This window comes from Ammospiza caudacuta, chromosome 10 (assembly GCF_027887145.1).
Source record: "Ammospiza caudacuta isolate bAmmCau1 chromosome 10, bAmmCau1.pri, whole genome shotgun sequence".
In the NCBI taxonomy this organism is placed as follows: Eukaryota; Metazoa; Chordata; class Aves; order Passeriformes; family Passerellidae; genus Ammospiza; species Ammospiza caudacuta.
The window spans coordinates 18,244,041-18,271,694 of record NC_080602.1 but is presented as its reverse complement, the minus strand read 5'-3'; the positions used below and the strand labels follow the sequence as shown (position 1 = coordinate 18,271,694).

The following is a 27,654-nucleotide window of genomic DNA, read 5'->3' as shown; positions in this document are numbered from 1 at the left end:
AAAAAAAAAAAACAAAAAAAACCAACCAAACCTCAAACTCATGTTGGGGTGATAAAGAGCTGGAAAACAAGGAAAAAAAAAAAAAAAGGCAACCACTTTATAACCAGACCAGTAGAGGTGGAATGCTCCTCTGTGGGTTGCCTAGTTCCAGCAGACTGCCAAGGTCTGTGGCCACTTGTATTTTGTCTGTCTCCAAGGATGGAGACTCTACCACCTCTGTGTGCAACCTGTGCCAGTGCTTGACCAAACTCACAGGGGAAAGTTTATTTTTGTGTCTAAATGGAATTGTGTTGTAAAGATTGGACTGATCTAAACTGTCAAGTTTAGAAGAAACTCTCTTCTACTTGCAATTTTGAGATTTACAGTTTAGCCAGTGTGTCAGACGGAACAGCCTTAATAAAGGACTGCATGGGGAACAGACAGTGAAAACCAAGCTTGCTGATTGCAGCTATGTCTGTTCTTCTTAACTTCTACTTTTTAAAATAAGTAAATTCAAAGAACATCTTGGAGTGTTCTCTGCCCATTAAGCACTCCTTTACTGTGACTCAAAGCTACTGGAACCTCCAGTGTACAAGCAAAAGAGACTTTAAATACCTAAGAACATGTTACATCCAAAGCACTGTATGCAGGGCTGTAGGGATGGCTCAAGGATCACATATCAAGTGCACTCAGGTTCAGTGATTTTTTCTCTTTCCTTGCCAACACTCCCAACCCAGCCTGGGTTTCAGTTTGAGGCTTGGCTGTTTCCTGTCCTCATGGCTAAGCACCTTCAGCTGAACGATGCCTCTGCAGCACCAGTTCCTGGCTGACTGCAGGGAACTTGTTTCCATCAAGAACTTGGCAGCTGTGAAGTTTCCAGCTCACTGTTTCTCAGGTGTACTTCCAGGGAGCCTCAGCACTAACAAATGTACAACAAGCATTTCCTGAGTCACACACCAGGAAAACTGATGTAGCTCAATTCACTTCACTTCCTCCCTCTTCATCCCAGGGGAGAAAACAGAGAAAAGCAATGCACCAAATGCATCACACAGGTACTTACAAATGGAATCATAACTTTGATACATCGAGAAAAACTGCAACTACAAATCCATGGGGGTGCATTATGGATTTTTAACTTGGTATTATGAAGTGCTAATTGCTTTGCCATGAACATTCATAGTAGGAAAAGGATGAGTTAGAACAAAGCAATTACTCAACTATTTTTTTCCACGTAACATTTATTAATAACATTTTTAAGGTGATAACTTAAAAATCATAAGGAAGGGGGCAGTTGTCAGTAAACGTACAATGAAAAGGTAGTAAGATTTTTCTATTAAAGTATGACTAACAAGGCTTTTAACAGTGTTTAGCTCAACCAAATTTAATATTAAAAACATTCAAAATTGCTAGAAGTGTTGCAATCAGTTCTACTGAACTTATAAAAACCTCATTTCAGTAGTCAATACTAACCTACTATTTATATAAAATTTTAAACTCCATTCATAATTTTTGTAAACAAAGCACCTAAGCACTTGAAAGAAAAAAAAAGTTAGTTTACATCCCACTAAATGGCAACACGTGTGTGAAACCTCAGGCATGATCAGGCATGGAGTATTATTAGGCACAGAACAAGACAGAGCTTCCACAGCCAGCTGCTGAATACACTTATGTTGCCAAAGGTCTTTTTTATTTATACTAATTCCATTATCACTTACAGCTGAAAATTTAATAAATCCTCCATGTGGAAGATTTCAAAGAGACAAAGAAGTCATCTTACATAGGTTTGTGAAGCTTCTGAGGATTTTCAATTGTACATGATTTTGAATCAGTTATGACTTCTTCATCTGCTTCAGGAATTTCCAGAAACTTCTTCAAAACCACTGAGCTTTGGCAGATACTGGGCTTGTCAAAAAGCATAACACATCAGAAGACACATTTTCAGTCTGCTATTAAAACACTGAGGTATGCTTTAATTTATTATGAAATGCCAGTTAAATAAAACAGAAGATGACCACTGTACTCTGAGGCTGTCAGTTCAAGCTCTAGTCAAGGGGGGAACTACTGACATACAAAAACTGCTTTTAATTTCTATTTTCTTAGGGAAGCTGCAAACAAGGTGAGTTATCTTACCCGTATCAACTGGCACCACACTCAATCTCTGTGAATGGCAACAACTGATATCCAGTCTGTCCTTTGTCTGCTCCTGACTCTTGCAAACAAAACTTTAAACTTGATATAAATTAGGTAAATTTGCAGTTAGCCTTTGTTAACTGCCAATACAGATTTTCAATTGGCCTAATTAGCATACTTACAAAGTAAATCTAGCTAAACTAGATTCAATCAGGGTAAATTTTCCTGAGCTGACATGCCCCAAACTGACTAGAAATGTCTAGAGGTGACCTTCAAACAAAGGAGGCACTGCAGGGAAGCCTCCATGGCCACTGCCCAGCATGTGCTTACTCAGTTGTTTTCTCCAGGGTTCTTGAACTTGTCCTTGCTATAGGAATGACATTCATTTAAAGAACAGGAAAAATGTTTTAACAACTACCTGACATGAGCACTAAGTGAACTCAGTGGTCTCCCCTTGTTGCCTTCTCCAGTTTTCTTTGGTGTCAAGTGTTAGCATTACAGCTATACAAATTTTCTATGCCTAATCCCCTCAATTTGCAGTTTCCTGAAAAAAGACCAGGTGTCAAACAAACTCAAACTCTTCTAAATGCAAACTAATGATTTAAACTACTTATCCTTTTTCCAAGTCTTCAAAAGCAAAAACAATTTAAGATTAAACAAGTTAAACACATGCATTTGCCTTAGCTAACACAAGTACTACTTTGCACTATTCAAACCTGTTTTGTCTATCAGTTGCAAAGAATTTTCAAAAATACTTTTAAAAAAAGTATGGTGCAGATGCAAAAGGTTAAAAAAAAAAAAAAACAACAAAAAAATCCTGTCCTGTTTTCCCCTATCCCTCTGAACTGATCCACAGCCAAATGAAGACCACAAATACACACCTACTCTCAACAGGTGAGAGAACCAGGCCAGTGCTTAACATTTTATCCCATCCCTTAAAATAGCACCTTCTGAGCAAAAAACCTCTTGCCTGCCACACCATCTTGTCCATCAACTATTCCAGGAGTGGCACAGAAGTATTCAGGATTATGTGTAAGTGCCTCCCCTCTTTTATTATTTTTAAATGTTTGGACATATATATAATCCAAAGACTTGCATCAAAGCTTAACAAATTTCACAATTAAGGCATAAGCCAGTGATACAATGAGGGGAAGTGGGGAGGAAGAGTTCACAACCCCACACTTAATTTGCCCTGTTATTTATTTAATGGCTCACAATGTACATCAACATACACACTGTTTACTGAATTACTTGTAGTGATGGAACTATAGTTTCATTCTTCAGTTGCTATAGTTACATTACTATCCAACTTTGCATTCAAAATCTGGAATGAAAACATATGAAGGGTACTTTATTTTTTTTTCAAAGAAACCTAACTAGTTTTAATCAAAACTTTAAAAGAACATTTCACTTATGATGATATGGGCAAGCAACTCTTATAAAAATATACTGTATAGAAACACAGTTGGAAAATTGCATAGAAAATATCCTTTTATTTAAATTGAAATAAGGCACGGTTTTACTAGCTATGGTTTGGCTGTAAAAATGCAACTCTATTTTGATTACTTTTATGTTATTAACAGTATTTTCCATAAAAATATAGGTGCAGGAATAAAAAACCCTTTTACACAGAGTGGGAAACACTCTATTGTAAAATTCACCAAATTTACTGCAATTCAGCTGTCAAAAATTCAAATGCTATTTTAATTCAGGATATCCCACATATTATTGTCCTCCAGGCTGTTCAGTGGCTGATGCTGTGCTTTCTTCATTTCCTGTGTAATCCAGGTGTTCCATCATCTAAAAAAAGGGGAAAAAAAAAGGAAAAAGAGATGGCTCTTTATAAAGAAATACTGCTTTACCCCATTGATCTAAAGTAGTTGTTAGCTAAGAGAAATATAATTACACATGTGTTAGAGTGCATTTTAGCAGCGTACATTTAGGAAGTCCTTTATAGAACAGAAAAGTATTTAAGCCAAATAATCAAAGCTGTATTAGCTAATGCTTTCCACTACAAAAGGAGTCTCCAACCAGGGACCCGAGTCCTCTACAAGAAAATGAACTTGTGAGTTAGAAGTATCTCAATTATTAAATACAGAGAACAAAAAACAATTGGGGTTAAGCAAATTTTTCAAAGATATGGCTTGCAAAACTGGAAGTAAACTCTAGGATCTTACCTGACATTTACAGAATTTAATTCAAGCAATAGCTTGATCAGAAAAGACTTTCTCTTGTCATGGCTGTAAAGGCTACCTATATTACACTTAGTCAAAACTAACTGTAGTGTCACATTTCTTTGTAAATTTTCCTTTTATTTCAGAAAGGATAAAGGAAATGGAACTAAAGTCCTGCATCAGGAGAGAATCCAAACTAGATTATTAAATGGACTGATTCTACTTGGCATTGATGTAACTGATTGGATTGCCTGAATAACTCAAACCAAATTTGTAGTTGCCCTGACTAAAAAGCAGCCTGTTTCCCTATCCTGTTTCCCTATCCACTGTTGTACTGCTGGAGGCAATGAAGGTTCTGGTTTTTCTCCTGGGACAAGGCACTGAATGAATGACAGAGGTAATACACACATTTGTTAGTGTGACAAACTGAGCCCATCAGTTTGAGGGCTTCAGAATTGAGCATAATTAACAAGGGGCCAAGAACTGCACAGTTTGGGTAGCTGACAGCCAGAGACAGAAGACACAGAATAGTACAACTAAGGCTGAAAAAGCAAAATGTGCCAAGGAGTTCATCCCAGAGTGGCAGGATTACTAGGACAAGAGATAATGCTTTAAGCATCAAAAGGTAGAAAACCCTACTTCTGTTCTTCCATAGTGGCATATCCTGCCTGTCTTTCTGTGCAACAGCTGCTCACTGTGTGGGTTCTGATCTAAGGTAGGCAGATTTCCACACAATTATTTTCTTGTCTTACTAGCACCTGCTCAGAATCCTTGCCAGGACAAAGGCAGGCTCTGAGACTGCTGTGTTGTACACACTTAGTGTGGTATAATTCTATGTACAGGGTAAAAAGACTTGTTCCATTAACTTTTCTCTTCTCCTCTAGTTATGACCCAGCTCTGTGCCATTCCTTCTTTTATGCCACCGGAATTGTTTAATGGAAAGTACACAAACATACCTTATCAAAAGCACTTTTGCTTAAATAAGCTGTTTCACAGTCCAGCCACACCAGCATGCTGTGCAGTTAAACCAAGATGACAGCTCCAAAAAAGAAGTCAGTGGGATTGGGGAATGTTTAGGAGAGCCCAGTGGCCACAATATCCATCTAAGACCAGAAAAGGCCTTTCACAACCCTCCCTTCACGTTCCAGAATAATGACAGTAAGAACTAAGGCAGGCACCAGTCTTGCCAATAGGCTTAAGGACTGAGTTAGAGCAGCAGCACACACTCAGTCCAGCAGTGAATGCCCAGCTCTTGTGCTAATGACAATCTTGCATTTATTTCAGTATATCCAGAATTTTCCTCTACATTGACCCAAAATCCACATCAAAAGTCACCAAAATCAAAACACTCCCTACAATTACAGAACTCAAACCATCCCTTTGAATGAGGATTAAAGTATTCATTTCCAGGATAAAACAAGAACAACCTCTCCCCACAGTACCATATTACATCAAGTCATGCCATATATCTCCCTTCAGCCTAGGGAGGATCATCTAATGGCTGGCATAGAGAAAGTAATCTTGCTAAGCATTTTTGTACACTCTTTTCCTATGCAATTGACAAGATGTTTCTAGAAATAAGAGGTAAAAATACTTGCAATAATCCAGTGTATTCCAAAGTCAAAGATTCTTCTGGTAATCCTACAACACTAAGCAGTAAAAATGTTCTTTTTTGTACAAATGCTGGAGATAGCACCTGTATCTAAATCTACACTTAATAATCAAATTTTGAAGTTAAAATTTAAAACCAAATGCCTTGTAAAACTCTAAAGGTGTTGGGGAGGGGAGGGGGGGTGTCTTTTCTATAAATGTTTAAAGGCTAAAAAAGCTACCCCACCCCACTTTTAATCTTCCCTCCACACAGAAGGACAGCCCACAACTTCAAGCTGGGGACAACAGGTGCCTCTCTAAAAGCACAAGGTGGCATTTGAGCAGCTTTGTCCACTCAGGTGTCTCCACTGTGGATGCTCTCAGGACAGCCCCTTCCTCAAAGCCTCAGTAGAAGCTGCAGGAATCTTCACAATACCCAGCTGCAGGATGGAGGCACCTGGCTACACTCCTGGGCAAAGCTGCTGTTTTAAGCTAAGAATGAGGCAAAGCAATCTGATTGTACATTGTGGAGAGCTCATGAACATCTCTGAAGTGGAGGAGACTTAGAAGCTTTGCTCTCACATCTGAATTTCTGACAGTTTTTAAGGGGGAGGTGTTAAGACAGCTTTGTAACAAAACCATTTTTGTTTAACCTAACTAACATGGTGAATCATTAAAAACTAAAACCAGCAAACTCACCCCCCAAAAATCCACTTCCACAGAGCCAAACTAGAAATGGCAGTACAAGTCTCTCCCTGCAAGAGCACACAGTACCTATGCACACAGTTGCTTTCAAGATTCATGGCAATAATGTTGAATTCATGGAATTCTTAACAACTCCCAGTTATGATGAATTTTCAAGAATCTAAAAAAGTGATTATAAAACTTACTAAATAGCAGGTGCATGCTGTATAACATGCCAGTGACAAATCTGTTGATTTATTACTTCAAAGACAGATAAGAAGTGCTAAACACTTCAAACTGACAAACTCCAACAAGTTTCAAGACTACTCCATGTAGAAGACTTCAAAGTTGCCTTAGGCCACTAGATTTTCCATGATTTTGCTAAAATTATTTCAAAGATTGCACTGATACAAAACCCAGTATTCTAAAATTAAATCAATAACTCTCAAAATAAGTATGAAATTAATTTATCATGAAAGCATCCATGAGGAGTATAAGCAATCCAGAATTATTTTACACTTCACAGCAGCAATACTGCCAGTTAGATGGCAGGAAAGTAAGTACATTACTCTTTCAAGCAATCTCTGCACTTCAGTGAATAGTTAAAATGTTTTCTGTGCAGCAACTCTTTACAGCTCAAGACTACACCATAAAAGAGCCACACTGAACATAACTAGAATTTAAGACTGCATCATTATGCAGAAACAGAAATTACCTCAGCTATGAATTATGGGACCTTAGAGCTATCTTGGGGAGTCAAGCATTTGTCATACGTGTAAAGCAGAAACTAACAAAGTGATTTTAACCAACCTATCCAAGAACTGGAGTGTGCACAGCAGGACAGAAGAATTCCAAGTTATAAAAATAGTCTGGCCATCTGCTTTTAATTCGCACTTAACCCCTCCCACTTCCTAATATCATCTTTGGTTTATACCTAATTTCTTTATTATTAAGGCTTTTTAACAAGACTTAAATTGTTAAAGTACTCTTTCTTAGAAGAAAGGAGCTAATGAGAAAAGTACTTTTTATTTGAGAATTTAAGATACAGTCAGGCAGAATTCACCAGCTCAAACTGTCTGCAGAGCAGACACCCTACGCTTTATAAATAGATGTATAACTCCAGCAACTATAATTCAAGATTATATTTAAATGCTTAAATTCCACGAGAAGCTGAAATTTGAAAGCTTGCACTGCTCTCTGCAAGCTGTGTGGACAGCAAAAATAAATGGCATCAGTGTTAGCAGTCAGGAGCTGCTGCCAAGAAAGGTCAAAGCTCGCTGCAGCCCAGACGTGCTGTGGCAGGGAGCTGACCCCAGCCCCTGCTCCCCAGCCCAGGGACACACAGGACAGCAGGGAGGACACTGTGGAGCAGGAGGGTGACACAAGAGCTGCAGACATGATTACTGAAGGCAAATTCATAATGCTCAGCATTGTAACACAAGACAACAAAATTGTTGTTTAGCACTAAGCAGGTTTTCACATCTATGCCGTGACAGAAAAATCAGGTGAAGGACTGCAGTACAGGTAACAGAAGAGCAACTAACACCAACTGCAATATTTGAAGACAGTCCTAGGGTTTGGGAAGCTGGAGGGTAGAGAAGCAAACAAAGCCTGCCTTCAGGCTTAGGAATCACAGCTTCATTGCTACTCAATATTATGTTTTCCTGCACTCCTTTAAAAAAGAAAAACCCCAGAAGACCTAAGTGTGACCCCTATTCACACCTAAGTGTGAATACAGATTTGTATCTTGTCTTCAGTTCTACCCTCTTCTACCAAGTAATTTAAAGAAAATTAAGAGCTAGATGCAAAAAAAGACTGAAAATAGGAAGCAAAAGGGGAAAAAGAAGAAAAAAGGAACTGTAAGACAATTAATAAAGTTGCATTAAAAGAAGGCCATAATCACACCTTGTAGCAAAGGCGTCCTGGAGGAGTCCGATACCTAAATAAAATTCATTCCATTATTAAAATCATATACAACAAAACCAACAAAAAAAAATCAGAAAAACCCCAAACTCCAAAAAGGTAACTAATGGACTATTATTATGAAGTTTAGTCACCTGATGCACTCTACATGCTCTTCTACCCCTATTCTTAGGACACTTTGCTCTAACAACTCTGCAAGGTTTTTCTGTTCCCATGAGGGCAAAGCAAACCTCTACACAAAGAGCAGCTCTGCCTGAGCCTCAACCACTGATGTAGCAAAAAAATTGTCTTCTGACACCTTTCCATATCTTTCCTCCTCAAAGTGAGCACTGAAAGCTGGGGATTTCAACCCTGGAGCTGTGTGGGCTGGGGCTGTTTGGGGTTTTGTTTGTTTGCTTGGATTTTTTTGCATGTTTGTAAGTCAAGTAAGGACAGTTCAAAATACAGTTTTAGATAAGAAGGACAACATATGAGAAAGATCAACCCTTCAGCTTTTCAAGAGTGACACTTCAATAATACTCTCTGAGAACAAAAAATAAATAGAAAAATATTCTTCACAAAGTTATAGAAAAATAGAAGTTAGTAAAGTTACACAGAGCTCAACTGCAGGCTCAGACAAGTCTAACTCAGTGGTGGAGTGGGGGGTTGAAATCAACATTTCAAATTCTGCTAGAATTGAAGTAATCTAACTCAAAACAAGCTGAAGTTCACAGTAGTTTTAATCCTTCAAGAAACCAGTTGAAAGGACATGAAATAACTACTATGGCAACATAATTCTTTCAAGTATGAGTTTTGCTACAAGAAGTACAAGAAATTTTTGTTGCTAAGGAGACCTGCCAAATTTACTTAGGCCAATCTTACTCAGAACTCAAGTGAGGAAAATAAATTGCAAAGTGTTTTCCCCACAACAAACCCAGAGTTACTGGGCTTCATAAATGTGACTTTGTTTATTTTACAAGAGCAAATAGTGACCAATTTATGTATAAATGCACAGTGAATCAAATTCATTCTGACCTACAGAGGAACATTTCTATTCACTGGACATATGAAAGGAGGAGTTGATTTTGTAAACAAAAAGACAGAGTATTTAGTTAAAGCTGAAAATCTGAGTAATTTCACACCTAGGCCAACCTCCAGCTGAAGCAGGTGTGGTGTATTAGATCAATAAAAGGTAGCATTTTGCTGATAATACTTTAGGAGCTGGTGCCTGTAGTTTTACAAGAATTACTCTTGACTTCCACTGATCCACTTAAATTTTCCAATGCTGAAAAAGCAGGAGCTGCTTCTATCCACCATGAACATGACACCCACCTTTTCCCAGAACAGACTATCCAAGCTCCAAGTTCAACAGGCCCTAGATATAGGTGATGGTAAACTCAAACAATACTGAACTTAGGTCTCAAGCAAAACACAGAATAACCTTGAGACTGCTCTGTCTGATGATAAATGCCGGCTCACAAGGGTTACTGGCACACCCAGTTACTACAGCACATCTCATGAGGGAAAACGTGCGCATGTCAACAGGTGAGAGTTTAAAAACTGCAATTCCTGGGCAGTGTTAGACATAACTAAGGGGTCATACAGAATATCCAAGCAAGTGTGCCCACAGTGTGTGCTGTGACAGGAAACAGTTACAGAACCCAGCTATTTTGTTTCTGAATGCTCCATACAATCCTGATAATGCAGGACATCTGTGATGCATGGAAAGTTTCTCAAGTTCTAGTTGATCACCAATTTTTTGGAACTGTCTCTAATACAGAACTAGTGCAGTTTGGAGTCTGCATGCTTAGTTCAGTGACTCATGTTATACCACATCAAGATGATAGATGGGGAATGTTAAAATACAAGAAAACATTTCAAAGTAAATAGAACAAATTACTTTTCCTCCCTGAGGACTGAAGCAGCTATTTCATCTCCCTTGAGCTTTCTTCTGCCATGTCAACCACTAGACTAAGATTTTCTAAGAGTAAAGACTACTTTTCCTTATTAGTTCCAGAAGATCACAGGAAAACTTGCAAAAACTGGGTTGCAGGTGATCTATCACCAAGTTCTCAGAGAAGCATATACTCAAAGGAATTAACAAGAGAATAAATAGAATACTCCAGGCCTCCAGCCTACCTGGTAATTGCTTCCTTTCCAAAATTTCTTCATCTCTTTGCGCCTCCAGGCAACCAGGGAGCTCGTGATGAGTGTACATGGCACAAGATAGAGGAGGGCAGGCTGCCCCATCTTCATCAGTGCCAAAACAATGAAAGTCAGCACCATGCCAACAGCATAAGCTATAAAGACACATTCATACACACACAGTCAGGAACAGGAGAATTTTCAGATTAGTAAGACAATTTCTTTTTAAGCAGTATTTTCCTTGTTAATATAACTGAAGAGACACAGTAAGTTGCTCTATATTTCCAAGCAACTCACTGCCATAAAAAAGTCAACTTAAGTACAAGTAGGAACACTAAAAAGAGTTTCTACTGAGATTCTTGACAACATTGAACCTTACCTGAAGAAAACCATTTAGATCTGCCATTTTAAAAAAGCTACCCTGAAGATCAAGCATGCTGAAATACCACAATTTACCTATTGTGCAGGAAATGTAGTATATAGAAGATGATCTTGTTTGAACATCAAATCTTCGACAATAGGCAACCAGAAGGCCTTGAAGAGAAAAAAAATTAAAAAGGAAGAGGATTAATGAAATGTTTAGTCATGATTTTTTTCCTCCCAATTATCCAAATGAAAGCAGCATGAAAGAATTTATAGTAAGACTTCACATTCTGGTATTTTATCTTCTTCCAATATTTTTTCTGTAAAGGCAAGAACCAGTCTAAGAAATTCTACAGTAAATGGAGAAAAAAACATAATGGAAACATGAGCCAAGCAAGCTTGGAATTAGAGGTTTGGGGTTTTCAAGCAACCTAATTACATTGTGCTATTTTCAGCTTTCTAACACAGAAGTGTAACAACCTATTTTTAATTTCTTCAATAGGATTCTAATGCTCAGTCTTAACATTCAGCAATTTTGTCTGCACATTCTTGATTAAAGCAATTTGCTCAAGACTCCAATTACGGCCAAATTCAGTTCTTCTGAGAAAGATGGAAAAACCTGGCAAAATATTTTACATTACCTCACCTCTAATTACATAGTCTAGGATATGAAAATCCTACGAAGTCACAGAATATTTGCTTTCTGAGATTTTAGTGATATTTAGTTAATACTGACAACTGGATTTACCTACAGTTGTGTTTACTCAATCCAGTACAACAGAAAATGAAAAACCTTTCACTATTTAATTATTCTACAGCATAGTGAGCTTCTCCTCCTATGGCTTTTGTTGTATTCTGCAGTGATTGATCAAGGCAAACTGCTGCACTTGATTCAGTAATTACCCTGTGAAAAAACTCTGCAAGCCAGCTAAGAATAAAACCCAAAATATTTATTCATAAGTTAGCTACCAAAGCCATTTGCTCACCTGGGACAATGATGTCTCCAAAACCCAACAATGAAAAGGGCAAGTCACAGAGTGTTGATGCAGAGTGTTCAAGTCTAGGCACTCTAATAACCACGGGTAACTGGAAAACATTATTGCAGAAGCCACATAAATCTCATCTAAAGCATTCTGGTGTTCTGGGTATTTTTGGTTGCTTGAATTAATAAACAGTTATTAATAAACAGTAAATAAACAATAAACCATTAATAAACAGTAAATATAATTAATTTATTGTTAATGCAGACTTCAAAATAGGTAGAACCTGAAGTAAAAACCAGAAACCAACATAGAAAGTAGATAAAGCTTAAGACAACTGGTAAGCTGGAATTTCAGATTTACAAATAATATGATCACACAAAAAAAAAAGTTAAAACAATATTTAACCATGTAACAGGAGTAACAAATCTTGATCATTAACCTAACTATAGAATACTGATCAATGATATCCAGGCCCTAAAGAGAAATTTGGACAGTAAGGTTTTCCCCAAAAGAACAGTCTTTTCAGAGGAAATAATTTAAAAATCCAGTATCTGAAATACAATCCTTACTTTCTCATGGGGAGCTGAGCGTTCAGTAGGGACATCCACCAAGTTTCCATCACTCTAGGATCAAACCCAAGTCAACAGGCATTTAATACTTATAAGAAAATAGCAGAAGCTGGCTATATTTTGTGAGAAAGTTATGCTGAAAAGCACACTATGAATTAGCTACACAGAGTCAGTACTTTAATGCTGCACTTATTACAATGACTGTTCATACCTTTTCACTGTTTCCAAAGGGACCAGCTGCAACTTCAACCATTATACTTGCCCCATTCTGAAATTAAAGTTATTTTTCAAAATTAGTGGTTTAATGAACCAAAATTTTCATACTACATTGACAAAAGCTGCTTGTACCTCCACTTACAATTCAGGATTGGAAAAATCCTGAATATCAAAGGGAATGCCCTGGTATTGTACAGTATTATACTGCATTGTTTGACAATAAAAACATGTAGTCCAGCCTAAAATAATGTCAAAAAAACCCCAAACAACAAGTCCACTAGATGTAGCTGGAATTTTAGATAAAAACATGTCAGCTTTTTCTGCCATGAGCTTTCAGCTTCAAAATAAAAGCAGGTTACACTTGCACACAGTTCATACCACACTGCAAGTGATCACTGCAGAAAGTACTAGAGCATATTCCAATAAATGGGTGTTTAAAGCAAAAGAAGGACAAAAACTGGAGGGCAGTAATTTCTCATGATCACACTATCCCTCACATGAAGTGGGAATGGTTTGCTTTTGACCATGTGATTGCCATAAAAATTTAGGCCGCTGTTGTCTTACATGGGAAAACTAGAAATCAGCTTTTTCACCTTGAACACTGCACACACTGACCTGTTAAACAAAAATATTCTCCCAATGGGCAGACATTTTTGTTCTTACAGTAAATTCACAGACATACCTTTGTGATAAATGGTGTTATGAAGACAAAAAACACATCATATAGAAGGAGGAGGCCTAGAAGTATTACACAGGACTGGCAAAAAAAGAGAAGAAAATATTACTGTAGGTTTTCAAGTATCACACAGCTAGATTCTGGAACCATTGCAGTACCATGTGTTTTAATCTGGCATAACATTTAGAACAGGATTCATTTTTTTTTTAATAATTATTAAAAATGGTATAGTTTATGTTTTTTAACATATTTCTTGCATATTGAAAAGACAGTACTTCCTGATAGTAAACTTGCAGGTTCATGGCAGTAGAATATTATCTTAAGTTAAGCAACTTACAGTACCTTAAAGTTGGGCATCTTCAGTGTTTTAATGAAGTTTAGGCAGAAAGCAACTCCCAAAATATCTTGCAAAATCCAAGCCCACCTGAAAAAAAACGCAAAACATTTTTACAGGTTGTTCAAACTGCTGCTGGAATCTAGATTTTTCTGGAAATAGCAAGGAAAATTTCTCAGAAAGGAAGACGTTAATTAGTTTTTCAGAATTACTGCTACCAAAACCACAAAAGTCCTAGTTTCAAGATGGTCAATTTATACAACCTCTGATCATAAACAGGTAACTGTGCTGGTAAGGGCTGGGATAGATCATTTTCTTCACAATAGCTGGTAAGGGCTGTTTTGGATTTGTGCTGGGAACACTGTTGATAACACAGGGATGTTGTAGCTACAGCTGAGCAGAGCTATTCCCTGTGCTATTTATTCTACACCTCTTCTGTGGCAATCATTAGCAATCAAGCTAGTTCTTCCTCATCTTCATAGTTTTTTTATAACTTCAAATTACCACACAGCTCATTTGCATTGCTTTGTTCTCTATTACTCCAATGCTCGTTAAGCTTCAAAATACTTCCATGACTTTTTTTGAAATTGGCACTGGAGTTTAGAAGGGTGCTGCACTCCAGGATTAGTTGTATGCTGGGAAGTTCATTAACACCAATTATTCACCTTACTCTTAAGGTAGAATGCACCACTTACCTGTCTTCATTTCGAAATACTGCCCAGACAACAGCTGCTGCTATGCAGAATATAGCAAGGAAAATAAGCCTCACTTCAATGGTTTTGCTGGAACATGTAATCCTAAAAGAAAATAATTGAATTAAAAGAGAAGGCCTGCAACAGCCAAGACACATGCCTGCTATCATACATCCTTAAGCTGACAGGGTGTTCTCAACCCAACTCCTCTGCTGCCTGTAGCACAGTACTTGCTCCAAACAGGGTCAAATGTGCAGGATCCTCCCCTTACAGAGCACCCTATTGATGAACACAATAAGCACACATGACAGGCAACCAGAATTTTGTGAAACCAAGCTCAGACAGCCAACCAGAGTTTTTCAAATTTTATTACAGAATGCTTTCAAATAAAGGTAATGCAGCAAATCTACACCTACTTTAACTGTTGATTATGCTACAGATACCTTTAATATTTATTAAAGCAACTTGTAATTGTCTTTTGTAACTATCCCACACACTAAAACCATACAGGAAATAATTCATCAAACTGTTCTTGTATTTCCATGCTGCCTTGAGTAGCAACCAGAAAATACCCAGAGGAAGCCTGTCATTTTTAATAAGTGAAAGGTGCACAATACCTGCACTGCCCAAATGGGATCTCTCCTATTAATGCTGCAAGACAGTTGTACAGGCTCATTGCAGATGCCAGGCAGAAGACTGATATTATGACATAAACTAAATCAAAACAATGAAGACAGGAATCAGGACCAAAAAATAGAAAACAGCAAATAAACACAATAACATACATGTGATATTTTGTGTTTAGGAGGTGTCTGACTGGCACTGGGTGATGTGGTTTAAGGGTTACAGTGACAGTACTGAGTAGACAGTCGGACTGGATGATCTTCAATGTCTCTCTCAACCTTGAGGATTCTATAATTCCATACTATAAACTGCTAACATTTAGAGCAGTACTCAACAGTCACTGGAGACCACAGTCAGCTCCTGAGTACAGAAAATGCTGAATTCTGAGTGTCTCTGCCATGACAAAGTTCTCATCAAGCAAAAACTTGACTCAGAGGTGTCAGAATTGCTTTCTGGCCAGATCCTCACCAAAAAACTAAAACCAAACACCAAACCCCAACTAGAAAAAATGCTCCCATCCAAAAAACTAAAAACAAACACCAAGCCCCGACTAGCAAAAAATGCTCCCATCAAGCAAACTCTTAACACTACTAGGTTGTGACTGCCATCCTCCCAAGAATGTTGACATAAATATTTTTGTTTTTTTGCTCATCATTAGTCACCCCCCCCCAATGACCTCATTCAGAACAAGCACTGCCAAGGCAGTCTTTGAAAGACAGCTGAAGAAACCTTTCCTTTAAGTAGCAACTGCATCCTTTCAACCCTGAACTCATGTATGGAGAGAATAATTTAAAAAGTTATATTCATTTTAGTTTAGAAATCGAGCTTTTTAGACTTAAACACTTCATAATATCATGTACAAAAGTAAGTCAAATGAGATTATTTATTGTTTCTTACCTAACCATTTGTAGAAGAAATAAAGTAAGACCAGCATGACACAACAGATGACAACAAACAAGATAACTGTTACAGGGGTGAAAGTAACATTTTCTTCCTTTTTCCATCGTGTCTCTCTCTCCCCTGGACTTGCTACTGCTTTCAGATTCTCACTGTTTAAAGAAAACAACAAACACATTTACCTCAGATGACAGATTATGAAAATGTCTTGCTACAACCAGAATTGATGGTTATAGAACATTTAGACTGACAAGGTTTCAGTTTAGTCCCGCACATTATCATTAGACTTAAACCCAGAGAAAACTGTATGGTTCTTGTTTGAATTTCTCTCCATTTTTAAGAAAGATAAGCACCTCCAACCTAGCACAGATCACAAAGAAAAGATTCTTAACTGTGCTCCTTTCCAATGGTGTGGTAATTGCCAACTTTAAGGGAGCATCCCCAACCAAAAACCTGACCCATGTGAAGAAAAGTAGTACTGCACTCTTAAACTGCTTTTCAGGAGGCACACACTGAGTTCAATTAATGCATCACCTCTGATTAGAAAATTTATTGGGCTAAATGTGGAGAATCTGATAAATATGTCTACAATAAGTCAAAACCAGAGGTATTGCACACTCTTAAAACCTCATCTAGACATTAAGTGTCTGCAAAACCCATTTATGTTAGAGAATGAAACGTGCTAAGTACTAGTTCTTTTACTCTTACACCTCATAATTACAGAGTAAGTGAAAGAGAGGTGGTAAAACTGGGGATTTTTCACTGGGAGTAAGATTCCTGTGCATACTTCATATTTACACCTCACCATGCAAAATAAAGAGACTTAAATTGCTGTGTTTGTTCTTTGAGCAGAGAGCCCTTCTACTCTTTAGTACAGACGTGGTGCAAATTGCCCATCAGATAGTGTGCTCCTGAGGAATCCCAAGACTTACCTGCCAAATGCTGAATTCAGCACTGAAACAGCTACCTTCAAAAGAGAGCAACCCACAGGAGCAAGGCACCTTGTTAGATGAATCACCTTCTCAGAAGACATGCTTTGAATAAGCAGCTTTTTTTTAAAAAAAAAAGCTTGCCCCAGATTTATGAAAGAGCACTTTAACTAGTTTAATAAATTACATCTAGGTATTTTTAATATGGGAGACAGCACCACATTTTGTTATTTTAGCATTCAGTACAGCCACACCCTGCAGCGCTGCAGGGTGAAAAAGAAGCATAATCAGATCCAACCTTTAAAAAAAGAAACACACACACCTCCCCTCCTCCTACTTCTTTAATCTCTTTAAAACAGCTCATTTGCATAACTGTGGGAAAAAGGAAGCTGTTGTTATCACATACAATCCTCTCCTTGTTGTGCTGGGGAGCAAAGCACCAGAACACCGCTGAGACCCTGAAGGTAGCAACACATTTAGCATACACAGCCACCCAAGAAATACTGCAGAATAATGCCATGCTCTCAAAGACCAGCTACAGCCAGTTTAACCTCAGAGTAATAACTTAGAGCTGCACACCCCTCAAGCACAGAGTAGAAACCCCCAGTACCCCCAGTTTCCTCTGCTTTTGCCACATTGTGCACTGCCAATCCCTCCTCCCTGATCAGGGACTGCTGCTGCCTCCTTGTCCTTGCCCAGTCCTAGAGCTGCTGCTGCTGCCCCAGCTCTGCTGCTCCAGCAGATAAAATAAAAAGCTGAAGCAGATAAGCCAGGCTGGACTTTATCTGGAGCCAGCCAGACACCCAAACTGTGCTTCCCACTGCTCCCAGTGACAGCAGTGCTGCACAGCCAGCTGGGATGGAGCAGCTGAACAGATCCCTACCAATGCAGACACTACAAACAGTATGTATTTACCTCCTGAATCACTGCACTTGAAAGTGTAACTAAAATTACCTAATTTCTATTGTGGATATTGGAGAATAATATTAGTTACAGAGTGTTTGGTAATTTGTCAAAATGTTTACTCATGCCTCCTCCCAAGAGCTGCATTATCCCTCAGGAATTTTTACAATCTATGCTTGAGGTTCCTCAAAGTCCTCTGGTGATTTTTCAAAGGTTACAGTGCTCAAACATTTAATGACAAAGCAGCTAATTGCACTTAGGTCTCCTAATTTTTTAACTACCAACCTAAAAGAAAATAATTTTTCACTGATCATAGTGACAGCTTTCACAAGCTCTGCAGTCCATGTAATTTAAGCACTTCCATTTAACCAACTTACAGTTCTGCTACTCCACTCCAGTAGCCTCCCAGTGCCACTGTAAACACAGCAATTAGGAAGATGACAACCATACTGTAGTCAAACTCTGGCAAAGGTGGTGAATACAGAGTCACATTAACTTCATTTCCAAGCACCTGAAATATAACACACATGTTGGTTCATAAGGGGAAGAAATTATATTGCTTATTTTCCAACAAGATGTACATCATGATTGCCTGCTCTTAATCTACACAATGCTGAGAGGAAGTTTTTAACTCACTGCACAATGTTTCCCATGCTGCCTTTCAGGGTGGTCAGGTTTGGAAACAAATCTATTACTGTGCAAATCCGGAGATACCACAAGAGAAAATGGAACCTCTTTGCATTCTTCCCACACTTCTCAGAAGTTGTGCCTCTAACCCAAACACCTCCCCAAAATACACCAAGTGCTACTGAAGACATCTGCTCTGCAGGAAAGCACACCTAACTCAACCACCTTGAAACACCACTCACAGTTCCACTGGGGTACCAGCAGATCTACCTCTGGCTCTCAAACCCACAGAACCCAGTTCAGAGCCTGACAAGAGGCTTCAGACAGAACACCAGTGACAGCTCGAGGTGGCAGGAAGTTATTTACCAACAGCTTAACACAAACATGTGTTGAGACACGGATTCAAAAGAAAAGAAAGCAATTTCACACTATTTTAAAAATTTAAGAGCTAAGGAAAAAAAAACAATCAGCTGAAGTACACAAAAGAAAATGGGAGAGAACACGGAGATGTAACTGGTACTGAATCGTACAAAAATCCTGAAAGCAAACCCAAGGTGCTTCCATTTAACTGAAAGATGAGATTTAAAAAATAAAAAAAGGATGATAATTTGACAGGAAATGGAAAGTAGTAGGGAAGACAAGTTTGCTGTTGCAGTCAAAGTAAGTCCAGACATCTAAAGTAATTGTGCAGTGAGAACAGACTTCAGAGATGCAGAAAAAAACCCCAGATTTGTTTACAGTCTGCATGTGAGATAAAAGCAAGAAGGAGAATACATGCCAGACGGGTTTGGCTTCAGAAAGATCAAACTGGCACTAAAAAGGCTGAATGGGAAGGCCAGTGGTAGAATGGAATACAGTGGCCACAGATGAAGAAAGCTGAATCATTTCAACATCTAAATTTTCTAATTACAGATAATAACCTTTCTGCAGGCTAAAGAAGTCAGAATCATTCCTTTTGCCTGAAGTTATGGAAGTTCAGAAAACAACGAATAAAATTAAATTCTAGTGAAACACTGTAGTTGTATGAAGTGGAACATAACATTAAAGGAAAAAAAAACCTATTCAAATTATAGCATCCTCTATGTAAAAAAAGCCAAACAAAAAAACAAACCACATACACACAAAACCCCAAACACACACCACAAAGAATCAAAAAGAGGCTAAAAATCCTAAGAGGCTTATACATTTTAGTATTCCATTCCAATATATCTTAATCCAGTTTTTCCCTGAAGTTTCATAAATCTTACAAAGTATAATTCACATTAGAATCTAGGGCAATTGTTTCCTTTTGCTCCTATTGTTCCTCTCTTCACTAAAAACTTCCTAAGTCTCAACTTCCACCACAGGGAGCACTAGAATGGAACAGACTGCATCAGGTAACAAACCTGCAAGAGAGCTGTGCACTGACTAAAAGCTTTGTAACACTCTGCTATTGCTATCAAAACTCTTAACAGACTTGGCTCTAAGGGTGAAGGCTAACAGAGATGATTTACTTGTCAAGTAAAAAGAATGCTTATACAAACTACTTCCCTCAGACTGGTGTTGTCTCTCTCTTCTAAAAAAAAAGGAGGAAGCTGGAAGCTTTAAAGAGAGTTAAACAAGAAATACAACTGTAGCTGGAAGTGTACAATGGCTGCTGGATTCCAAACAGTGCATATCATTCAAAATAACAGCTGCCAGTGACAGGACAGAAGGCTTTGGCAAAAAAGCAGAGCAGAACCAGGAAAGATCACTTGTAGTCTAGGCTGTGTTCCTCACTACTTTTATGAAGGCAGTCTTATTCTAAGACAAAAATGAATTATTTGATTCAGCAGCAGTAGGAGACATCACCTGGCACACCAACCTACAGCAGAGGTGCTTTGCTGAGTTATCCCAGCTGTACAGAAGTGATTCCACATCACAGCACTCCAAGCATAACTGGGCAATAAAGAAGTGCAGAGAAGACCCAGACCTAACCTGCTCTAGTTCCCTTTCATGTTAGGAGGGCATCCTAAAATCACTCCAGCAAGCAAACAACACCTATCTGACTGAAGAAACAAATCTGAAGACAGAGGACAGCCTGAACCCAGCTGGAGCACTTATCAAGGCTGTGGCAGTCTGGAGACAGCACAAACCTTCAGTCATGCCAGTGCCTATCTGCAGTGACGGCAGCAAACAGCCAAAGTCCTGCCAATCCAGCAGTTCCAGCTTGCATACTCACCTAAGACAACCTCCCATGGCAGCTCTGAAGGTTAAGAGCAGAAATGGTGAAGTGAGCTTGCAAATTCAACTCAAGAAGCTAAGACTACACAGTGCTAGCCTCTGCTATCCCCAGAAAAACAGGCAACACAACTCCTGCTTAGCAAAACTATTCAAGACTAAATAAAAAACCAAAAACAACAATATAATAACAACAGAAAAAACCACACTGATGAAAATATACTGTTTTCCTTAAAACCCTGTGCAATGTTTTGTTATCCTAATATTACATGCCAAGGAAAATAAACTCCAAATACTCCAAAAACAAACTCTCCTGCCTATAAAGTGTAGGAGATAGCACAAATGCTGTATTTTAATAATAGGCATTTGGCACCTCACCAGCAGAAACTCAAACTACACAGCCTAACCACTCTTCAGCTAATGCTGTCACATTATACAGCAAATGGCAAAGGCAAAAAACTCTCAGTCTTTCCTCAAGATCCAACCTGCCCAGGTGCTGCTTGCCTGAAAGCTCTGGTGCCAGCAGCTATAAGCTCAGCTATTGTAGCTTCTGCACTAAAGAACTTCTGCACTCTCAGGCTACAGCTCTTCATGTGTGTCAGGCACCTGCAGCTGTATCCATGTCTACTGGAAGACAGCTTATCTTGTAGAGCAGGAAACTTTTAAAGTCCCCCATTTCCAGTCAGGTATTGTGTTTCCCAGTCTCAGTGTTCTAATCAATCTCTCTTGTTCACCTAATTAGGAAGACCAGTACTTTCACAGCTATGTCCATCCTCTGTTAGGAATGAAAGCAGCATCTGAGCACATTGAAATCAGGCAGACATCCAGACCTGACCTGAAACTAAACTATTTGGTCAAATACCTAAGTTTATACAATCATAAATGCTGAAGTTCTGTTACTTACCAGCTGCATATCTACTATGTCATTGTATCTTATGAGAGCAACTGGAATAGTCACATCTTCAAAATCAGTCTTGTTATCCGAAATAGCAGACTAAAAGAGAAAGTGTAAGTGGTAAGTATGTTGAGCCTATTTACAAAGTAGGTTAGATCCCTAAAAGCAGATTATTCTTTCAATTTCAGTGTATTTGTAGGAAGGTAAAAACCAAAAAGGTCATTCATCACCCTTTGCAAAGATTAAAAAAGACAGATGTACTTAAATCCAACAGGTGATAATAGCAACACATTTGGATTCATACTGCTGTTGTGTTTTTATAGTATTACAAGGGATAATCAAAACTGGTTTTAATTTCTACACTTCTAAAACAAGATGAACTTTTGGTGATGATCACACAAATTCACGAACTGTACATATCTGTCCATACATTTTGCAGCTGCAATGGAGAACAAAAATCAATGAGATCTCACAAGACCTTTTTTGATTTCCAGTTTTGGATTACATTTTCCTAGCTTATTTTAATTACACACATCTACAAAACAGTATCACCTAAGTTTACATGGAGTTCAGAATGCACTAAATTAGGGAATGATAAAGACAAGTATTTGCATTCAGAAACATGTTTGAAGCTCCAAGGAGCATTTAAAAATCCAGCTCTGCAGCTCCTCTGAGCTGATTTAAGCCAGCACTGCACACCCAGGCAGCACAGCTCTGTGGGGAGGGTAAATGACTGCACTGCAATCCCACACGTGCTCAGGCTCCTCTGCTTTTGGGGCTTCTCTCAGCTTACCCTGCACAACACTGCATGGCACCAAAGCAAGACACTGCTTCAGTAGAGAAGAAAACTGCTTGTTGTCACTTACCAGCCTAGATTTACTGGCAATCAGAAGCATTTTAGCACCCAAGCTTTGTGCAATTCTTGCTTTCTCCAAGAAAGTGCAGTTTCCTCTCATCACTACAACTGCTTTGTCTTTCATTGAGCCAGAAGGAACTTCAGCTGAACTGCAGAGGACTGTAGAAGTCAGGTTTTCCAGAGCCCTGAAAGTCTGCAGAGAAAGAGGGGCAAAAGGAATGCGATTAAAGTAGGAAATTTGATATTACAAACAAATTCATCCAGAGGACTACATTGCTATGCTCTTCAACTGGAGATTTGCCAGGAAGAGATGCAACAGAAAAGAATAATTCAGGAATATAAAATCACAGCAGCAGTTTCTGCAGCCTGCAATAGTGAGGAACACTTGAAGCAGCATAGAGCTGAAATAATCTGGGCATTTCTAAGTGCAATTTCACAGTAGTTGGTACTGTAATTTAAATATGAGAAACTGATTACACAGAAAAATCACCTGTTTTCAAGACAATTAAAGAGTACATGAAACTGATGAGCCAATATAAGAAAAGCTTCAGAAGTTTACCAATTTTTTTAAACAAATAAACAGAAATTTAACTCCCAAATACAGAACTCAGACATAAGGATAACATCCAAAGGGGAAAAAAATTAACAGGATAAAATGAATATATAAACACATAAATAAATAAACACAAATACAAAAATTAGTTCTAAGCACAGAGAGAGTATTCCCTTTGTCAACTCTAGAAGCCAAATCTTTCAAGGATAGAAATGTTCACTATAGATTTTTTTTTTTTGGGGTGATTTGAGGGGAAGGGGACAACATGAAGCAAAACAGCAAATATTCAGTGTAGCACGTATTTAACTCAAAGTTTTGAAGACCATTTATAACTGATTCAAATTTATACTGCATTCTAGTTTTCTTAGAGAGTATGACTACAAGCTACTTACAGCATTGTCTAAGGTTTTTGGAAGAGATACCCAATTGGAGTTGTAAATGATGCAATAATCCTTAGTTACTGGAGGCACTCCACTTCCAGAGGCGTGCAGGATCCCCTCATCAGCAGCCACCTGCAAGAGATCACAGAGTTCTGAGTTCCACCAAGTTCAGAACATCAGTTATGCAAATAAAAAGCATATGAAGGGAAAGACCTGGTAGAAAAGAAATTTATTAAATTCATTATATTACATAGTAACTGATTCCATGAGAGAGGGGGAGCTTAAGAGCAGGCTGGAAATCTAGTAAGAACCTAGTTACTGTATAATGCTGCTTATCCTCTTTGCAAATACAGTGTATTTATGTATATGTACAGTCCATGTCACCAAGCAGAATACCAGCAAGAAACCAAAGCAAATGACTTCAGAATATCTTGTGCCTTTTTGTGTAAAATTTTACATGGAAAGCAATTAGAAGAGTACATGGAAAACAGGTGAAGTTCTAGAGTCTTCCTTCCTCACAGACTCTAGAATTTTCCCTACTAACAAAAGTGGGGGATTATATGCATTACATATACATATATATATATATGTATATATATGTATATATATATATATATATATATATATATCATATGACAATTCCCCAAATATTTTTGTCAAGTTACTTACAAATAATTGTAAACACAAAGAGACCAACTAGTCCACCTTAAGAAGAATTTGTGTAGTCAAGGAAATACTGGTATTTCTTAAGATTAGAGCCCCTCACATAATGACTCCTTTTATTTACAAATACAGCTGAATTTTAAAACATGTGGTAATGTTAGGAATGTGTACTTCTCCCCAAGAATAAATAAAAGTCAGGTATCTAAGTGGATAAATGAACAGACTAAAGATTAGATGCAGCTACAGCTATAAAGCAGTGTAAAGAAATAAACATTATTTGCATCTCAAAGAAGTATACCCATAAAAAACCTGGAAGATGTTCTTATTTCAACTGTTGGTCTTGAAACTGACCTCAATAGCAAGAAGCATCATCAGAGTAAAAAGAAAATTTAAAAATCTTGCTGTAAATTTCAGATGTGTATAGAAAAACCACTAACATATTAATCTAGAAGTAGGCATGGGTATGGGGGAGAAGCCCAAACAGTTAGATACACAATGCTAAGCATTAACAGTGCTAGAGAGGCATTTCTCCTGCAGCTACAAGATCTGTATTCTGCAGCAAGGGAGAGCTGGAGAGAAAATAAAGGCATGTGACGATATTGTTTCAGAGGTTTATGTCTGCCTGGTTTGAATAGCAAAACCCCTTCTTCAGAGGAATCCATTCTATTGGCCTCAGCACATGAACATCTGCTGGGAGAACTGTGTCAAAGGGCCTGAGCACATTAACTGTTTAACACAGAACAGCTCTTCAGCTGTCAGCTGAAATCAATTGGTCCGTGATTTATGATCAGCACAAAAATGATCAAGCTGCCCTCTTAAATGCATTCACCTAGAAGTACAAGCTAATGGTGAATTAAAAGCAGTAAAGACTTCTAACAGGTGGAAGCCCCAAAGGTTAACATCCATTAAAAGCTCTTTCTGCTTCACCAAATAGAATAAGAAGTGTCTTCTGGGTTCCAGGAAATCAAGTGTTAACACTACACAAGATAAATCCACGTAGAAGGAGTGATTACTTGCTTACATGATATGCATGTTTTGTTTGGCAAGCTTCCCTGCTCTGGGGATTAATCAGGGCACACAATTCATCCTCATCAGGTGGAGGGAGGCAGGACCTGAGCGTGACGTGCAGCCACACCTACTCATGCTGAGCTCCAGAGACAGCATTGAGAAGTTAAAAATTAAAAGAAACACTACATGATATGCCTCACTTGGAACATCTCCAGGGAAACCCTCTTGCATCCAGCTAAAGTCCTGTTACTTTCTAATGGTTTCAGTGTCCTTTCACAACAGACAAGGGCTAGGTTTGGGTAGGTGGCCTTGCAGTCAGCTGTACCACTGAACAAATCCTACTCTCAGTACACACACATTTCTCACCAAGCACATTTTCAATTTTGTTACTTAATAACAAGACTAAATGTGTGATCACAAAAACATCTCTTGAAAAGATCAACCTGCTTCCCTAGGCTGATTTGTTCTGGCATAAAAGCATTCCAATGGAGAAGAGGCATGACAGCTGTCCTTACTTAAGGGGCATCACCATCTCCTTTGCCTTCAGGTTCAGACAATTCCCAATAACTTCCAAACAAATTCCTTCCTATTTCTGACAGGTAGTTCTCTCATCGTATTTCCTTCCCTTATCTTTAAATTTTTGTTGTAAAAGTTCTTATCTTTGATAGAGAAGAAGTCTCTTTCTGTCTCTTAATCCCTAATTTTCCAAAGGTGTCCCAGTCACTGCAGTGATATAACCCTGGGCTGACTGCTGAGTGTCCCAGTAACTGCACCACACAGAACACAGGAAATCAGATGAACCAGGAGACAGAGACCAAACCAAGCCTTATGTTTACAACATCCATCACAATTAGTACCTAAATAACCCATACAGAAACTCACAGGTACAGACTAGGGAGAAGGTAATCTGTATGTAGCAAGTGACAACATAAAACCCACAGAAACATAAAAAGGTTGGGGGGGGGGTAATAGCCATGAACAGAACAACCATGATTTTGTTGTTGTGCTGACAGTGGCCCTGTGACACACACAAAACAGCCCTTCTCCCTCCCTCCAGGCACTGTGACCCAGGAGAACAGGAGCCCACGCCCAGAGAGCAGCAGTGACCCTTCCCCAAACCCAACTGCCCACACTATTCATGTCAATATACTGCCCCTGAGGCAGAATGACCGGGTCCAATGCTCACCACTGCTACAACTGCATCTGTAAAGAAGGAGGCAGGACACGGCCTGGACTCTTATAAGAGGGCAGAAGCCCCTTCCCTTGTCAGCAGCAGCAAACCATTGGGGTAAAGGGCAAAGCCAAACCCCAACACGCCAGTGACAGCTACGTGGGACTCAGGAAAAGCCAGGGAGACAAGTTACTGCCCCCACAGGTACTAAGAGACTGCTGGGCACCTGTTGCTGAACATATCCAGTGGGGACTTCCTACACAGGAAAGAAGTATTCTGCATCCTGTCTTACTAAAACAAGATAAATTCTGTAAAAATTAAGTTAAAAAAACTCCAAAACCAAACAACAAAACAATTTAATGGAACAGCATTTAATGCATACATGTCCTTTATACTGCCTAAGCAGATTATGGAGGTTTCTGGCTTCCCCATTTCACTACCCCATTTGGCAGAAGGTGGTCAGCCAGATTTCCACGGCAATGTACACCTGTGGAGAGGGAGAGGCTGCGAATGTGTGCCACACCGAAACCAAAACTGAACGAGACAAGTCAGGATACACACGCACACACACGAGGAGCTTCCCCCTTCCCCGCATCCGAATTTAAACACCGTGTTTATCCACGAAGGCACCCGTGAGATTTGTTATCTCAGCTCCCAAGGCGTGACCGGAGCTGGCTCGACCTGAGCTCCCCGGGCCCGGTGGGGGCAACCGAGAGGCCTCGCCCGAGGCGCGCCCAGGAGGCCCAAAGCCCCCGGGCCACACTCCGGCCCGACCCCGAGGAGCTCGGGGGCAGGGGGAGCCCAGCCCAGCCCGGCCGAGCCGCGGGAGAAGGGAGCTGCGCGGGCCGTGCCCGCCGCGGCCGGCGAGCTCCCGGGAACGAGCCCGGAGGAGAAGGCGAGGACAGGGAGCCCCTGGGCCGGCAGCGAACAGCAGCGACAGCAGCGCCATCCGCCAGCGCCGGCCCCAGCGGCGCCGCTCGGGCCCGGCCGGCGCGGCAGCGCGGCCCCGCGTCCGTCCTTACCAGCGGGAGCAGCAGGGCCCACAGCGCGGCCCACGGCAGCCCGGCCGCCCCCATCGTCCTCCGCCGGCTGCTCGGGGAGGAGCCTCCCTGGGCTCGGGCTCCGCACAGCCCCGCGGAGCCTTTCACCGGCTCCCGGCGCGGCGCCACTTCCTGTTCCGTCCTCGGCGGCCGCCGCTGCCGGCCGGTCCCGGGACGCCGCGGGCACGGCGGGTGGGGGCGGCGCTGCCGGCGGGGCGGGGCGGCGCTGCGGGAGCAGGGCGGGCTCGGGGCAGCGCGTCCCCGCCCCCGGTGTCCGTGTGCGCCTCGGTGCTCACTCTGAGTGCGTTCGCTCGCTGCGGTCCGCAGGGCTCCGTGGCTGTCAGCGGTATCCGCCCAGCAGCTCCCAGTGTTGCAGGCACCGAGGGGCTCACTGAAACTCCTCAGAGCCCCTACAGTAACAGGAAACGGCCGCGTTTGCCTCACGTCTCCCCGCACAAAGCAACCCGAGTGC

At 39.9% G+C, this 27,654-nt stretch overlaps 1 protein-coding gene across 4 annotated transcripts; it reads right to left on the bottom strand.

Moving 5' to 3' along the window:
- Positions 1 to 3,574: 3,574 nt before the first annotated feature.
- On the bottom strand, positions 3,575 to 27,381 carry SPPL2A (signal peptide peptidase like 2A). Of its 4 annotated transcripts, XM_058811029.1 has the most exons (17): positions 27,165 to 27,381; positions 23,313 to 23,432; positions 22,378 to 22,560; positions 21,521 to 21,610; positions 18,168 to 18,301; positions 15,959 to 16,110; positions 15,055 to 15,151; positions 14,441 to 14,542; positions 13,754 to 13,835; positions 13,418 to 13,492; positions 12,731 to 12,787; positions 12,520 to 12,573; positions 11,954 to 12,053; positions 11,061 to 11,138; positions 10,599 to 10,759; positions 8,463 to 8,496; positions 3,575 to 3,909 (listed from the first exon to the last, which is right to left on the bottom strand). In XM_058811029.1, the coding sequence occupies exons 1-17, from the start codon at positions 27,216 to 27,218 to the stop codon at positions 3,878 to 3,880; spliced, it is 1,605 nt and encodes a 534-aa protein (XP_058667012.1). In that variant the 5' UTR covers positions 27,219 to 27,381; the 3' UTR covers positions 3,575 to 3,877. The 4 variants fall into 4 exon arrangements, with proteins under 4 accessions (XP_058667012.1, XP_058667011.1, XP_058667014.1 ...); XM_058811028.1 differs by lacking the exon at positions 8,463 to 8,496; XM_058811031.1 differs by lacking the exon at positions 12,520 to 12,573.
- Positions 27,382 to 27,654: the final 273 nt, after the last annotated feature.